Source organism: Sinocyclocheilus anshuiensis, unplaced genomic scaffold (assembly GCF_001515605.1).
Source record: "Sinocyclocheilus anshuiensis isolate Anshui unplaced genomic scaffold, SAMN03320099.WGS_v1.1 scaffold110, whole genome shotgun sequence".
Lineage (NCBI taxonomy): Eukaryota > Metazoa > Chordata > Actinopteri > Cypriniformes > Cyprinidae > Sinocyclocheilus > Sinocyclocheilus anshuiensis.
This window is the reverse complement of record NW_015544155.1, coordinates 1,223,475-1,240,206: the sequence shown is the minus strand read 5'-3', so window position 1 is coordinate 1,240,206 and position 16,732 is coordinate 1,223,475. Positions and strand designations below refer to the sequence as shown.

The window sequence follows — 16,732 nt, the reverse complement described above, 5'->3', positions numbered from 1 at the left end:
TTCTTTTTTAAGTTTGAAAGTTTTTCAAGAAATTTCTTTTTTTTTTTTTTTTCTTACAAAAGAAAAAAAAAGCATGTTGATTTGGAACAGGTAAATCATAAGAACTATTCTTTTAAAACTGTGTTAGTGATCCCAGCTCATGTTGTCCCTCAGGAGCTGACTCTAAGGAAGAAAGGACTGGAGTGTCTGGTGTCCATTCTCAAGTGTATGGTGGAGTGGAGCAAAGACCAATATGTCAACCCCAATTCCCAGACAAGTCTCGGTAAGGCTTGTCAGTACGGTCAGCCTCCGCAGAAAGAAACATCAATACTAGCTCCTCAACCAGTATAATACCTGTCGAACCTTCTTTAGCCTCTCTATATCCTGATATGCTTTGGATCCAAGCAGTTGCATTACATATTCCAGGTAACGGCATTGGTGTTTCTAAATGAGTCTCCTCTGAGTGCATTTATGCTGCTGTCCAGAGGCTTCTGAATATACAGTTGCTTTTAAAGACAGCGCACTAGGAGTCCTGTGCCTCAAAGACAGGCAGGAAATGCTATTCACCGTGATGGCTACGCAGGCCTTTCATCTTAATCAAACAACCCTGAGGCTGTTATTCATCACCCTGACATCAGGGAGGCAGTCTGCGGGCTCCCTGAACACTGTAAAACCAAGCTTCTCGTATGAGCTGGGAACATGCGCCAGGCTAGAGGCCCTGCCTCTTTGGAGCAGAGGGGATTTAGGTCTAATCAAGCTTGGCTATATTGGGTTGGAGGAGAAGAGGCTCTGATATGGCCCAAAGGGAAATTTCTCTGTTGCCTCAAGCCCACCTCAGACTTTCAGTTATCAGCCAATCAGAAACCAGAGATCCTTGCTTGTTTTTAAATGACAAGTCGAACACTTGGAAGCACATAGCTATAGGCTAAGGTGCCTTAGCGACCACCTAAAATATAAAACAATTATTTATTTAATGAAAGTGGTTACCATGGATTCAATGTAGCTATGTTTACAATGGCAAATGGCTGTAACCTTTCATCTAGACTAAATAGCTACTCTTGTGTCATAATCGGCCAATCAGATTGTAGCATACTCATCTGGGTAACTCTTCAGGTGCATTATGTTTGTTTTGGATCACTAATCAAGGCTTTCAGATTCTTGAAATCTCATCATGCTAGCCAATCAATCTTTGTTCTTTTCTCTTAACGGACGCATATCAAAAGGAAGAGCAGGTAACGTCAGTTTGTAGTGACATTAGAATTGATTGCATTAGCATGTGCTGCATAAACTAGATAGTGGTTTCTTAATAGTCCTTTGTATTGTGGCTGTATTAGCTTTTGTATATCAAACATAAATTAATACGAATGGGTAAGTATTTCCCAGCTGCTACTGAATCCTGTGATCTTTCCGAGAGAGGAAACTCTGAGAAAGGAGGAAGTGACCTGACAGCTCCTGTTACAGCGATAGCTAGCCGCTAAATCTTTTACAGTGTTTCCAGTGTGTAATAAGATCCCGCGACATGCAGCCATGGCTTCCACATACCCAAACCGCCTGTTTGTCTTGCTTGCACCAACTTCAGATCTGTTACATTGTGTATTCAGGTCATGCTGCTCTTTCTTCAGTCCCCATTGTGCTGTTTTTGTGATACGAGTCAGCCGAGGCCAAAGACTTTATTAGAGAAGTGTTATGTTGGGAAACTCATGTAGGGAGCTGAGCCAGAGAAAAGACTCAATACACCAACATACATTTCATACATCCAGGAACCCAATGAATCATGCCGTCTTTATTCCATAGGCTGTGGGGGCTCATGGTGTTTTACAAACTGGGCTTGTCGTTCCGCTTTCTATGAAATTGCATCTGAATTTCATTCCCTTCTCTCTCAATCAGGCCAAGAAAAGCCTTTAGAACAGGAGACCAATGAGTCGAAGCATACGGAAACGATTAACCGTTATGGCAGCATAAACTCTTTGGACTCCACTGCCTCGTCGGGCATCGGGAGCTACAGCACGCAGATGTCCGGGACGGACAACCCTGAGCAGTTTGAGGTCCTCAAACAACAGAAGGAGATCATAGAGCAAGGCATTGACCTGTAAGCCATTACATTCGAATCAAAAGCATGAAAGCAGTATGTGCACCATACATGGTTTGACAAAATCACTATCAATAGACATTTGTATGGAAAGTTGCTTAGTTTACATATTTCAGGGGTGTCCAGTCTTGGTCCTGGAGGGCCACTGTCCTGCAGAGTTTAGCTCCAACTCCAATTAAAACATAATCAAGATCTTCAGGCGTACTAGAAACTTCCACGCAGGTGTGTTGGGGCAAGTTGAAGCCAAATTCTGCAGCATGATGACCCTCCAGAAACGGGTTTGGACACTCCTGACCTATCTTATATGTGAAGTGTGCAAATTCTGTGGCGTTCTAAGGAACAGTTGGAATTGTAAAAATAATTGCTTGCAAACATGTTTCATAAAAACACTCCCCATCTGCCATTTGTAAGACAAACAGGTATTCAGTCCCATCCCAAAAATTATGCAATCTATTGAGCCAGTAGTTGAACTGTTGGGTTCAAACAACCCAACTTTTTCCCTAGTGGAAAAAGACATTCTGCAGCTTCTGCAACACATGTTGGATGAGTGCATCTCAATTTAAACACAAGACTGCTCACATTTACACGTCAGTGAGCCCTATTCGGTAGTCAGAAACCAAAATGTAAAATGCATGAATATCTGTCAAGGTTTGTGCTGTTTCTGGCAATGTGTAGCACCTACTACTCTGCATTTCCTTCTGAGGAAACCATTTTAGTCCAACTATACCCGTATGTTTTATAAATCTTTCACAATGTATTTCAATGTTTGAGTCACGGCATCAAAAGCAGCCCATTTAACAGTGAGAGAGAGGGGACAAAACTATATTATACCTATTTTTGGTACAAACACCATTACTAACGTCATAACCTCGGGAAAAATGTATCATGTGAATGCTTCATACTTAAAAAATGCTGAATCTAAATATGTGGCTCATATGTTAATGTTCTATTTACCATTTTGCACAGGTTCAACAAAAAACCAAAGAGGGGCATTCAGTACCTGCAGGAGCAAGGCATGCTGGGAACCACGCCCGAAGATATCGCCCAGTTCTTACATCAAGAGGAGAGGCTTGACTCTGTAAGACATACACCTATTGTTTGCCTACAAGATACAATATTTTTACTTTGTTTCTTTCTTCCATGTACTGTGGCCTAGGGTCAAATAGATTTGAACAAAACAGCAGTCTTCTGTAATAAAACTGCAGAGCTTTTCTGAAACATATCTGAAAAACAAAATATCAAGTCGCTCCAGCAAAGTGTAGCCAAACTTCCACTTAGAGATGATTTGATCCTTCAGTGTGATGAATCGGCATCTCATTTGCTCATTCATCAGGCCTCAAAAGACTCCAGCAGTAAGAGAGAGCTCCTTATATCTGCCCTAAAATTAGGGCACTTCAGTAGAACAGCCCTCAGCCTTCTGAATGACTTGAGATGTGCGCGGAATACTTTAATAGACATTGCATTTCAATGATGCACAGCACACTGAATAAATGCTCAAGGATTTCTCCAGTCTGCAGCGTCTGTAGCATTGAGCATGTGTTTTTGAGTTATGAAACATGTTTTTTCTGCTATATATTGGTCTACCTGCACAATCGATATCTGACTCATTGGCCCTTCTGTTTCCACCCTGACAGATCCAGGTAGGAGAGTTTCTCGGAGACAACGATCGCATCAATAAAGAGGTTATGTATGCCTACGTCGACCAAATGGACTTCCAGGGCAAAGACTTCGTGCCGGCGCTGCGCATGTTCCTTGAGGGTTTCCGTCTGCCCGGAGAGGCCCAGAAAATTGATCGACTGATGGAGAAATTTGCTGCTAGATATTTAGAATGCAACCAAGGGTGAGCACGTGTTGTTGCAACCGATTAACCTACATCACTAACTATGCCGCAAACACTGAACTCAGTCGCTGTTTGTCTCTTATATATCTGTCCTTAGGCAAACACTGTTCGCCAGCGCTGACACCGCATACGTTCTTGCATATTCAATCATCATGTTGACTACAGATCTACACAGTCCGCAGGTTAGTTCACCAAGCGCTGATTGTTCACTGAAATCTACAGCGAATGCAGAATGCATTTTCTTTTCATTCCCGTGCCGCGTCTATGAATGTTAATGTGAACGTCGGAGCTGGAAACGGCTGTTTGGCATGTGTGAGCGGAATAGCTAAATCTAGGGTGATGGATGTTGCTGAAACGCAACAGAAAACAAGAGGAAGAACGCTACTGATCTGTTGTTTCCTTTATCTTGGCGCAGGTGAAGAATAAAATGACGAAAGAGCAATCCATCAAGATGAACCGAGGTATCAATGACAGTAAAGATTTACCGGAGGAGTATCTTTCAGCCATTTATGATGAAATCGCAGGGAAAAAAATATCCATGAAGGAGACAAAGGAGTTAACTCTCAAGTCAAATAAGCAAAGTGAGTATTTGACGAACCGACAAACATGGTGACAAAATCAAATAGACTCTCTTTGAATTTTTTGGGGTTCTTTGTTTTGCTAATTAAGTTCACAGCAATCCTTTTATTTGTTTTTCAATTAGGAATGAACAAGACTGTGTATTATCCCACTAATTATCAATTTAAGTATAAATTATTTTATTTTGTAGTATTTTACAATAGAATGCGGTGGTTGACTGAACTAAGTAGTCCAGTATTTTGTAATCGTTATTCATTTAGTATTCATTTTAGTGATTTAATGATTTTTGTTATTAACAATGATGATAATAATTACATCTATTTTTTTAATAAAAATAAAATGTATATTACAATAATAATAATAATAACTTAAAATGTTAACATAAAAAGAATATATTATATACACATAATAATAATAATATATTAAAACATTAAATAGAATTATTATTATTATTATTATTTAAAGCCAAGCTGTTGGAATTCCAAGAGGACAAATGAACATGTTTGTTCTGTGATTATTCTGATATTTTGAGGTGTGTTTTGTGGTGACTGATGGCATATTTTGCTATTATATCTGGATCAGGTGTGGCCAGTGAGAAGCAGAGGAGGCTTCTGTATAATGTTGAGATGGAGCAGATGGCAAAAACCGCCAAGGCTCTGATGGAGGCCGTGAGCCACGTTCAGGCCCCCTTTACAAGTGCCACCCACCTCGAACACGTCAGACCAATGTTTAAGGTATTCCCCGCATGTGCTTACACATACACATACATTCTGTTTGGATGCAAATACTCATCCCATATTATCTTGATCTCTCATAGCTGGCCTGGACACCCTTCCTGGCTGCGTTCAGTGTGGGTCTGCAGGACTGTGATGACACTGAGGTGGCCTCTCTGTGCCTGGAGGGAATCCGCTGTGCTATCAGGATAGCGTGCATCTTCAGCATTCAGGTAATTACACACATTGCATTAACCGTGGAGAGGTCATTTACTGAAGCCGAGAAAGGCCTGGCATTTGTTTGCATTACTATTCAGTCTCTGTCCGAATAAGCACTTTTAAAAACTCATCCTTGCCTGGAATGATCGATTGCTTAAAGGAATACTTCACCCAGAACTGAAACTTTAAATCATTTACTCACCTTGATGTTATTCCAAACCCTTATGACTTTCTTCTGTGGAACACAAAAGAAGATATTTTGAGAAATGCGCATGTCGCTCTTTTCCATACAGTTACAATAAATTGGGATCGGAGCTGTAAAGCTTCAAAAAGGACACTGATATTTCAAGTGGGACTCATACGATAGCTTTCAGTGAGAAACAGACCAAGATTTCAGTCATCATTGGGTCCAAAAGTTTTTGTTCTGTGTTGGTTTGTTCCAGTTGGAGCGAGACGCATACGTACAAGCTCTGGCCCGCTTCACGCTGCTGACGGCCAGCTCAGGTATCACCGAGATGAAGCAGAAGAACATCGACACCATCAAGACCCTCATCACAGTGGCTCACACGGATGGAAATTATTTAGGAAACTCCTGGCATGAGGTGAGCTCTACCAAAACCCAGCTCTTTGACAGGCCTGTACGTTTCCTATGCAATGTGATTGGCAGACAGATTTTGTGAGGTATTATTATTCTGTCTATGTGTGCTGCAGATCCTGAAGTGCATAAGTCAGCTGGAGTTGGCCCAGCTCATCGGGACAGGAGTGAAGGCTCGGTACATATCAGGAACTGTACGGGGGAAGGAAGGCTTCATCACCAGCACCAAGGAACAGATGTCTGACGAGTACCTGGGCTTGGGTCAGTCAGTCACACTTCACATGGGCAGCAGTCATCCTCGCATCAATGCAATGAACAAAAATATTTGATGACAAAGGATTTTGTTAATAACACGGTAGAGACAAAAAAAAGTACAGTATAAATAAATTATTTTTGGAATCTGTGTAAATTGTTTAATATGTGTTTAAAATTAATTAATAGCTAAATATTTAGAAATGTATTCTTTTTATTTTGAAATTTGATCTGTTAGAGTAAAAATGTTCGTTGACAGGATTTTTTTATTCGTCAATAGGCAAACACAGATGAGATGAAAAGGATGCAGCATGGCAGTAGTTTAATGATTTTAAGATTATATTCGTGTTAATAAATTCTTTATATCTTTAATAAATGTTTAAATGAAAAGCTAAATAGTATACATTTATCAGGTTGTAAAAATGTAGGTAATGTTTGGTTTGTAAAATAAAATTGTTCTTCAACATTTCAATCAGAGTAAAATAGGTTCATGAATATATGACAGTATCTGAATTTAAAGGATATTTTTGTCAAAAGACAAAAGACATTACTTTCAACACAAGCACCATCAGAATTGCAGTTTTTCCATTTGCCACTGCATCATCAAAAAACATTTTAACTCATGCTAAATTATGATTAAGATTGCTTTATGATAATCCAATATAATTATCCAGCAGCATTGTGTGAAATGAAGTTTGTGTTTGTATAAACAATGGGATTTTTCTCGCTGTAGGAGGGAACGTTGATCGCAAACAGATCGCAAGCATTCAGGAGTCTATCGGAGAGACCAGCTCGCAAAGTGTGGTAGTTGCTGTAGACCGGTATGATGGTTATCATTAATTCTAATGAACCTCATAATGTTACAAACACTAATGTCTCTGGACTGTTACAAACACTCGTAATCTTCTCTGCAGGATATTCACAGGCTCTACCAGACTTGATGGAAATGCTATCGGTAAGTTCAAGATTTCATGTGTACATTTATGCATTTGGCAGACATGTATATTTACACTTACACAACCGTTAATAATTTTGAGGCCGATGTTTGTGAACAAAAGTCTGTGAAACCGTAATATTGTGAAATATTATTATAATTTAAAGTAACTGTTATCCCTTTTAATACATTTGAGATGCAGTTTATTCCTGTGATGGCAAAGCTGAATTTGTGAAGTGTGAAGTGTCGCATGATCCTCCAGAATTCGTTCTAATATGCTATATTTGGTGCTCAAAAATCTAATCTTTTGTAACATTATAAATGTTTTTTACTGTCACTTTTGATCAATTTATTCGTCCTTGCAGAATCAACATTTATATTTACATTTAGTCATTTCGCAGACGCTTTTATCCAAAGCGACTTACAATAGAAGCATTAAATTAAATTAAATTAAATTAAATTAAATTAAATTAAATTAAATTACATTACATTAATTAAATTAAATTATGGGTTTCTGGGATTTGAACCCATGACCTGCTCTGTCATATCAGGGAAGATTTAAGTGACATCTTGTTGACAGACGTTGTGTCTTGCAGTGGATTTTGTACGATGGCTGTGTGCTGTCTCGATGGACGAATTGGCCTCCCCTACACACCCTCGAATGTTCAGTCTGCAGAAGATTGTGGAGATATCGTACTATAACATGGGTCGTATCAGGCTGCAGTGGTCCAGGATATGGGAGGTTATAGGGGATCATTTCAATAAGGTGAGTTCAAAGCGGCCACCAAATCAGCGCCAGAAGGAAATCGGTCCATGAAGAGTGTGTGTCACGGTGGCATTGTAAAATATCAGAGAAATCTAATGATGCTTTTAAATTTCACTCTGCCTGCAGGAGGGCATATCTAATAGATTGAAGAAGAGCCGAAAATGAAAACAGCGCTCTCGATGCTTTAACGTTTCCCTTCACTTTCTCTTGCTGTTTGGGCCCAGGTCGGCTGTAATCCCAATGAGGATGTCGCTATTTTCGCTGTGGATTCTCTGAGGCAGCTGTCCATGAAATTTTTGGAGAAAGGCGAGTTGGCCAATTTCAGATTCCAGAAGGATTTCCTCAGGCCGTTTGAGCACATAATGAAAAAGAACAGGTGAGCGTTTCAATTTACACTGTGATGAAAGTGAAATATTACTGAATAACGCAGGCCAGACCTTCTTCAAATGTAGAAAGTGTCAGTTGAATAACCAAACAAACTGTAATAAACTGCATGGTTTGATGTACAAATGTGTAAGGCCTGCCTTAAAGGGATAGTTCACCCAAAAATGAAATTTTGATGTTTATTGTGTGTGTGTGTGTGTGTTCGTTCCTGCTTTATTCACATGCTGCTTCTCCATCTACAGATCTCCTACCATTAGGGACATGGTTGTCCGCTGTATAGCCCAGATGGTCAACTCACAGGCTGGGAATATTAGATCAGGGTGGAAGAACATTTTCTCTGTGTTCCATCTCGCTGCCTCTGATCAGGATGAGAGTATAGTAGAGCTGGCCTTCCAGACAACTGGACACATCGTCAGTAAGTGTCTGATGGAGATCAAGGATTCTCTGATTTAGGCATTATGAAGCATTTTATTTAAAATAATTAATTGTTTTCCTTATTTAGTGTTTTTTTCCTTTCCTTTTTTCTTTCCACTTATTAGTCAAGGTTTTTTTTTTGTACCAAAAAAGTAATTTAGTTCTATATGAATAATATAGATATATATATTGTTATAAAATAAAGGATTGAATTATTGTTATTATTTTTGTAAATGATTACATCTTAACATTATTACAGCTAAACATATTCTATTTATATTTATGGTATTTATTATCATTTATCATTTTTTGCACTTACCGTTTTAGTTTTAGTTTTAGTTTGTGTGTGTGTGTGTTTTGTTTTAGTTTTTTTCCCACCCTACACTTCTGGGTGGAGTGGAAAGGAAGATTTGCATTGTGAACATTTATTAACTTTTAATTCATTTTTATTTGTATATAAGTGCTGTTTGTAAAAGTCCTCTGTCATCTCTTCTCTCCTCACAGCGAATGTATTTGAGAAGCATTTCCCAGCTACCATTGATTCCTTCCAGGACGCTGTCAAATGTCTGTCTGAGTTTGCCTGCAACGCTTCTTTCCCCGACACCAGCATGGAGGCCATCCGTCTCATCCGTCACTGCGCCAAATACGTCTCCGACCGACCTCAGGTCAGTGCTAATGAGTGCGCTCTCCATAACAGCTGAATTATGATCTGACCCCGGGTCAGGCTTTAGACAGACATTCACTAAATGGGTTACGCTTGAGGAGACCACAGAGCACTTTTAACGAGAAAACTCTCATTACCAGACGCCGTAATGAGCAAAACCTAAAGGCCTTTATTAAGTAGATGGAAAATGTAAACGATCTGTTTTCTGCTCTCCATGAAGGGTGATTGTGTTATGAGCTGTGTTTGTGCTTGTTAAGTGCTTTAGTCCTCTGGTGTTTCTGAAGTGGAGATTAGTGAAGCCCTCCACTGCTTCTCACTGTGGGTTGCCAGATTGGGGCAAAAACCTTTTGATCTGTGAATGGAGCTTATAGTCAAGCAGCATGTGTGTTCTGGTTTGTGTTGAGTATGTGCTAAGCAAATCAAATAAGGGTCTATGATCAAACTGTGTTCTGTGTCGGCAGGCATTTAAAGACTATACCAGTGATGATATGAATGTTGCACCGGAGGACCGCGTCTGGGTGAGAGGCTGGTTCCCTATTCTCTTTGAGCTGTCATGCATCATCAACAGGTGTAAGCTGGACGTCCGGACCAGGTTAGTGGCAAACCCACAATACAGACAAATCTCAAAACGTTTTATAAAGTTTTTGATAAATGTTTTCAACTACAGCACGAGAGTTAACTTGCTCCTACAGTGTGTTTTTTTTCCCTAGTAAAGTTTGTAAAAAGCACACGCAAATTGTAAAGAATTGTGAGAAAAAGCATTTAGTAAACAAAAAATAATATTTAAAATATTTAAAGTTTGAGGTGGGAGTTTTTTTTTTTAAAGAAATCATTTTATTCAGCAAGCATGCATTAAATTGATTAAAATACATTAAATTAAAATGCAGAAGTGACAGTAAATATTTTTATTTTATTTCAAATAAATATAAAAAATTATATTCAACAAAAAAATCCTTAAAATACAGTACTAAGCAGCACTGTTTTCAACATTGATGACAATAAGAAATGTTTCTGTGCACCGAATTCTGCTTTGCCATCACAGAGTAAATTCAATTTAAAAATATGTTAAACAGTTTTATTTAATTGTATTAATGTTTTACAACATTGCTGTTTGGTCCGTGTACTTTAGCTTCCATTCATTTTGCATTTTTTAACCCAGAAATGAAATACAGAAAATGTGGTTTTTCGTTAATGGTTCAAACACTGATGAATAGAATAAGCAGACACAAACTAAATTTCATTATTCAAAATTTGTATTTCAGTAAAAATGATATAAAGCTTAATGTATATAAATGCTAAATTTAATTTCTAGCTTTTTTAGCGTCTCAGACTCACGGTACTGACGTTGCTACCGGTGACCTATTGCTTTATGAAAACCTTTGGCTTAGATATTTTTATGATCTTGATAATTTTTCACGCCTAAAAACATGTATGAAATACTCGTTATTTGCATTTAAATGTATCCAGGGAGTGCTAGAGGGAACGAAACGAAAGCAAGAGCACCTCAGGTGAAGCTGTAGAAATAGTAGAGGCTACTAGCGAAACATCTTCCAAACGCTCCAGTGTGTATTTGTGTTTGAACTCTGGAGAGCTTCAAAAGTTTCTATTTTCAGCGCGTTTTAATGAGTGATGCTTTTTAGTGATTATAAGCTTTGCGTGCTTTCTTGGCTATAATCCACTCGGAATTTGAATAAGTTTTGTATTTCATAATGCTAAGAGGACCAGTGACTGCTCACACACTGCAGACTTCCGGGAGTGAGATCCGCATATAATTGCGGCATTTATTCAATTCAATTCAATTCAAGTTTATTTGTATAGCGCTTTTCACGATACAAATCGTTACAAAGCAACTTTACAGCAAATTAAGTTTCTACAATATTTAGTGGTAGCTTATCAGTAGCTTATCAATTTATATGCGGATGTCACTATCATTGCAATGATGTGCATTAAAGGTGACATATCATGAAAATCGGACTTTTCCAGGTTTTAAGTGCTATAATCAGGTCCCCGGTGCATCTACCAACCAAGGAAACGTGAAAAAGATTAACCCAGTAACTTTGTTTTGGTAAGCCTTTTTCTGCAAGCGCCTGAGAAAACGAGCGCGTCTGATTTCGCTCCCTTGGTGACGTGGCAAAGGGATCTCATTATAATATTACCGCCCCTTAATCTGCATGTTTCCACCCACAGCGCCGTCATTTTGATTTCACAAGCGACAGCGGTGTACCAGTTCTAATGCCATGGTGAAAGTTTGAGAAAAACATGCTAACTGTTCTGTCTTTGGCTGCACAGATGAGCACAGAACACTATTTAGAGTCCCAGCCTCAGAGGAGACAAGAGAGCAGTGGATTTATTAATTTATTTACTGTATATTGCTGCTGCCACACATATCTAAAACAAACGTGAATTATTTCCCAGCTGTTTACCTTCACTGACATAACCGACTGTTTTTGTAACTCGTGTGTGTTTTTAACGTAAACTTGTGTGTGAATGAGAACTTAGTTTAGTACTCAAATGCTGTGACAGCCGCTTTCTGTTTGTGTGCTTTCAGAAAACCATATATCAGAAGTTTGATGATTTCAGCGCGATAAACATGATAATCAGAACCAAAACAGATGTTTTTAGCAGGTCCGAGCTGTAATGGCGCAGCCCTATTCTGGAAAAGGGGGCGGGGAGCAGCAGCTCAATTGCATTTAAAGACACAGGCCCGAAAAACAGCGTGTTTCTGCTTCCACTCAAAATAGGCATTTTCAAAATGATATAATAAATGATCTGTGGGGTATTTTGAGCTGAAACTTCACAGACACATTCTGGGGACACCAGAGACTTATATTACATTTTGTAAAAAGGGGCATAATATGTCTCTTTTAAGGCTAGAGCATCCTCACTAATTTCAGAAGTACCCTCAGTGATTCGATTCTGGAACCGGGCCTGCCTGTATCTGGAGAAGTAGGAGAAATTATAATTTTAAATATTTCTACAGTATATTTATATATTTACCCCATATATTAAAGCCTTGTGTGTAGTGGTCTAACACAATGTACTGTACGTGCTTTGAGCGACCGTGCACGGTCCTCTCCGATACTGTGTCCCAGATAGCACACAGAATAATGACAAAATTATACCTCAATATATAATTTCATGACGATAATGTTCCCAGAAATCTGCAATGTCTATTTTAAAATCATATTTTAAAGTAATGTATTAGGTCTCTGCATTGTTCCAGAGACGGCTCTAGCAGGAGAAGCATGACTTCTAATTTGGCCAAAGAAAACTTGTAAAATCCACATTTTTCTATATTAATTTGTGCATTTTGAAAATGTTTATAAAAGGTGCAAAAAGTCATAAACAAAAATCTGAAAAGAAGTCAATATTTTACTTTTTCCGGGCAGCATTTTGTGTGTACGATTCTAATTTCAATTTTGGTTTTCAACATAGCATTTAAAAATACAACCGTTCTTTTTTTCATTTTTGTCGTCATGGTTAAAAAACGAAAAGCGAATGGACGTAAAAGTACACAGACCCTATTTTTACCGCATTTTTAATCAAATAAATGCAGACTTCTTTAAAAATCAAACTAAAAATCTTACCAACCCCAGACTTTGGAACGATATTGTATTTTAATTATATTTTCAAGCAACACATTTAACAAAAACATTTAAAGTGTGCTTTAAGTGTCAGTTTTCAGGCTACAGTTACTGCTAACAGTTTAATACTGAAATGTTCTTAGAATCATGCGTACAGCATTGTCAGTCTTTTTCACCCTATCCCAACGATATATTTTTGTTTTGTTTGTCAGGGGTCTGACGGTGATGTTTGAGGTGATGAAGACGTACGGTCACACCTACGAGAAACACTGGTGGCAGGATCTGTTCCGCATCGTGTTCAGGATCTTCGACAACATGAAGCTCCCTGAGCAACAGACTGAGGCAAGTCAACATCAGCACTGAAACCTGTCCTAGAAGACAATAAGACGTCCATTTTAGAAAGTGTCACCAGCACAGATATCGCTTGGAAAGGGACTCTTCATAATCATATGGTAGCACTCCAGTATCTTCATGCCAAGGATGGAAAACCGTGGCTAATGTTTTATTTTGTATTTTCCCTCAGAAAGCGGAATGGATGACCACCACCTGCAATCATGCACTTTATGCTATCTGTGACGTTTTCACACAGTACTTTGAATCTCTCAGCGATGTTCTGTTAGATGATATCCTTTCTCAGCTCTACTGGTGTGTGCAGCAAGGTGAGTGTACAGTACCAGCAAGGGACGAGTTACAATTGCAGTACATTTGCAGTGACCCTGTTGAGAAAACAACACGCATTGTTCAAAATACTGAGGACTGGAATATTTTGTGTATAGGCAGTTCACTGAAAATGCATATGTGAATTATGACTTCAGGTCATGATCTCACTCGCTCTTCTCTCCTCACAGATAATGAGCAATTAGCGAGATCAGGCACTAATTGCCTTGAAAATGTGGTCATTCTCAATGGTGAGAAGTTTAACGCTGAGACCTGGGACAAGACCTGCAACTGTATGCTAGACATCTTCAAAACCACCATCCCACACATGTGAGTGTTCACCCAAAGGTTTTTTTTTTTCTCCAGAATTGATGGTTTGATGTTTTCATAAGGGGTCGTTTTATAAAATGAATGTTAATAGTGTCCCTCTTATATAAATGTGTAAAAATGACTTAATGCCTAGATAATGGTAATTTGTTTATATAGCTTTTTTTTTTATCTCCAACAGAAACTCTGATGCTTTCTTTGTAAATGCACATTCTGAAAATAAATTTAAAAAATAAATAAAAAATAGCATTTAGTTCTTTATTCTCTATACCAAAATCAACCCTGTTAACATCATATTTTTACCTTCCTAAAATAATCATCTATTCCACAATAAAAAAATGTCCTAACGGCTTTATTCTTTCAAGAATGTGAACTCTTTAAGGACAAGTCTTGTTTTTATCATGTTTTACATATTATCAATAGGCATCATGATCTTAAAATATCAACCCTGTTACCATGATTTTGCATAGTAAACAACTGACTATTAAATACTCAATATTTGTAGAAATATCTGCAATAAATTATCTTTCTAATAAACATCTTGTAGCTAAATTAACTTTAAAATGGTCAACCCTGTTACTATGATTTTGTAAAGTAAACAACTGATTATTAAATGCTCTATTTGTAGAAATATGTGCATTAAATTCTCTTTTGAATAAACATCTTGTAGCTAAATTAACTGTAGAAGTGTCAGTCCTGTTACTGTGATTTTTTTTTTTCTGAATATTTCCATTAAATTCTCTTTCTAATAAACATGTTGTAGCTAAACTAACTGTTAAAGTTTCAACCCTGTTACTATGATTTTGTATAGTCAACGACTGATTATTAAATGCTTGATATTTGTAGAAATATCTGCAATAAATTGTGAGATTTTTTTTTTTTTAAATAACTTACACAGAAGGCATGTAATGTCAAATAAAGCTGTAGAACTGTCAGCCCTGTTACCATTGAATCCTGTTACTGTTTTGGCATAATTGTGTAAAGAAGACATAATTCTATTTAAAAACAAATAAATAAATAAATAATTGTATTTATTTAGCTTGATATGGCAACATAATCATTATACTGTAAAAGGCACCTGCTGCATAGCATGACTCCACTAACCCAGCTCTGTGTTGTTTTCAGGCTGTTGACGTGGAGACCGGCTGGTTCAGAGGGAGATCACGTGACTCAGCTCGACTCTGATAAACAGCTGGTATGCAAATAAGATTTCCAGTCTGTGCTCAACGTTTAAGTGTTCATGGAGGGTCATCCCAACCAGATGCTCTTCTAGTGCTGTATGAGTTCATTTCATGTTATAACATTAAAAAGTACTGATCTGGTGCTTACAGGACTCCATTTCCCAGAAGTCAGTGGATATTCAGACTCGGTCAGATGACCAGCAGTCAGTGAACAGTATGGAGAAGGCTTTGGCTGACAACCGCAGGCAGAGTCAGTTCAGTGTGGCTTCAGGCATGTGTCAGGGTGGCCAACCATCCAGATTATTGTTCTTTATTGATCTTTTTTTTTTTTTTGGCTCCACAATTTTCATAACTGAAAGATTTGAAACTCAACAATGAAACTATTATTATTATACTCATTAATTATACGTTTTTGCAAAAATACAACAGTATTTGATAACAGAATGCCACAAATGACCAGTTAGAATCGAGAAAATCCAGAGAACCATGTAATAATCCTTAGTGATTTTCATTAATTGAATTTAACAGTATTATTTTTAGCCTGATTTCATAATGCACTCAGAGCATACTATCAGCTGGTCATTTTATGTTTCCATATGCAATCTCCCCAGAAGTCCGGGAACAGCGGCTGTTTGCAGCTCTGCTCATAAAGTGTGTCGTCCAGCTGGAGCTCATTCAGACCATAGACAACATTGTGTTCTTTCCTGCAACTAGTAAGAAGGAGGATGCTGAAAACTTCGCAGCAGCACAGGTACCATTTTAGGATCTTCACAAACTCTGATTATGAAATATATATATTTAGAATCGCGATCGGGAAATCCATCCATCCATATCATAATCAGAAATGTTTGAGAAAAATTTAGAAAATTCAGTTTAATTCTGCTATATTAATAATATATGTGACCCTGGACCACAAAACCAGTCATAAGGGTCAATTTTTCGAAATGAAGATTTATATTCTGAATGCTGAATAAATAAGCTTTCCATTGATGTATGGTTTGTTAGGATAGGACAATATTTGGCTGAGATACAACTATTTGAAAATCTGGAATCTGAGGGTGCAAAAAATCTAAATATTGAGAAAATCACCTTTAAAGTTGTCAAAATGAAGTTCTTAGCAATGCATATTACAAATCAAAAAAGTTTTAATATAGTTACAGTAGGAAATTTACAAAATATCTTCATGGAACATGATCTTTACTTAATGTCCTAATGATTTTTGGCATAAAAGAAAAATCAATAATTTTGACCCATACAATGTATTATTGGCTATTGCTATAAATAAACCCCAGCGACTTAAGACTGGTTTTGTGGTCCAGGGTCACATATATTAATAATAACATATTAAAAGTAATATACTACTAATAATAAAAGATTAAAAGTTTAAAAACCCTTATGCTAGGCCACAACATCATTTAAATGGTTATCGAGTAAATCTTGTTTTATTAAAGGATTTTTGATAAAGTTATAAAGTGATGTGACATGTGACATGTGACATGTGGCCAAGTATGGTGACCCATACTTGGAATTAGTGCTCTGCATTTAACCCATCCAA

The 16,732-nt window shown here is 37.7% G+C and overlaps 1 protein-coding gene across 1 annotated transcript in view; it reads left to right on the top strand.

Annotated features, from left to right (window-relative positions):
* The window catches only part of LOC107695417 (brefeldin A-inhibited guanine nucleotide-exchange protein 1-like), a 68,102-nt gene that overhangs the window by 44,119 nt on the left and 7,251 nt on the right, over positions 1-16,732 (top strand). Inside the window, 23 exon segments of the mRNA XM_016495316.1 lie at positions 154-262; positions 1,867-2,068; positions 3,035-3,146; positions 3,703-3,908; positions 4,006-4,090; positions 4,324-4,489; positions 5,070-5,221; positions 5,305-5,433; positions 5,863-6,021; positions 6,131-6,275; positions 7,000-7,087; positions 7,181-7,221; positions 7,797-7,966; positions 8,191-8,342; positions 8,593-8,765; positions 9,269-9,429; positions 9,890-10,020; positions 13,225-13,354; positions 13,536-13,671; positions 13,861-13,999; positions 15,122-15,191; positions 15,328-15,448; positions 15,789-15,928. Coding sequence (XP_016350802.1) covers positions 154-262; positions 1,867-2,068; positions 3,035-3,146; positions 3,703-3,908; positions 4,006-4,090; positions 4,324-4,489; positions 5,070-5,221; positions 5,305-5,433; positions 5,863-6,021; positions 6,131-6,275; positions 7,000-7,087; positions 7,181-7,221; positions 7,797-7,966; positions 8,191-8,342; positions 8,593-8,765; positions 9,269-9,429; positions 9,890-10,020; positions 13,225-13,354; positions 13,536-13,671; positions 13,861-13,999; positions 15,122-15,191; positions 15,328-15,448; positions 15,789-15,928 — 3,117 coding nt within the window.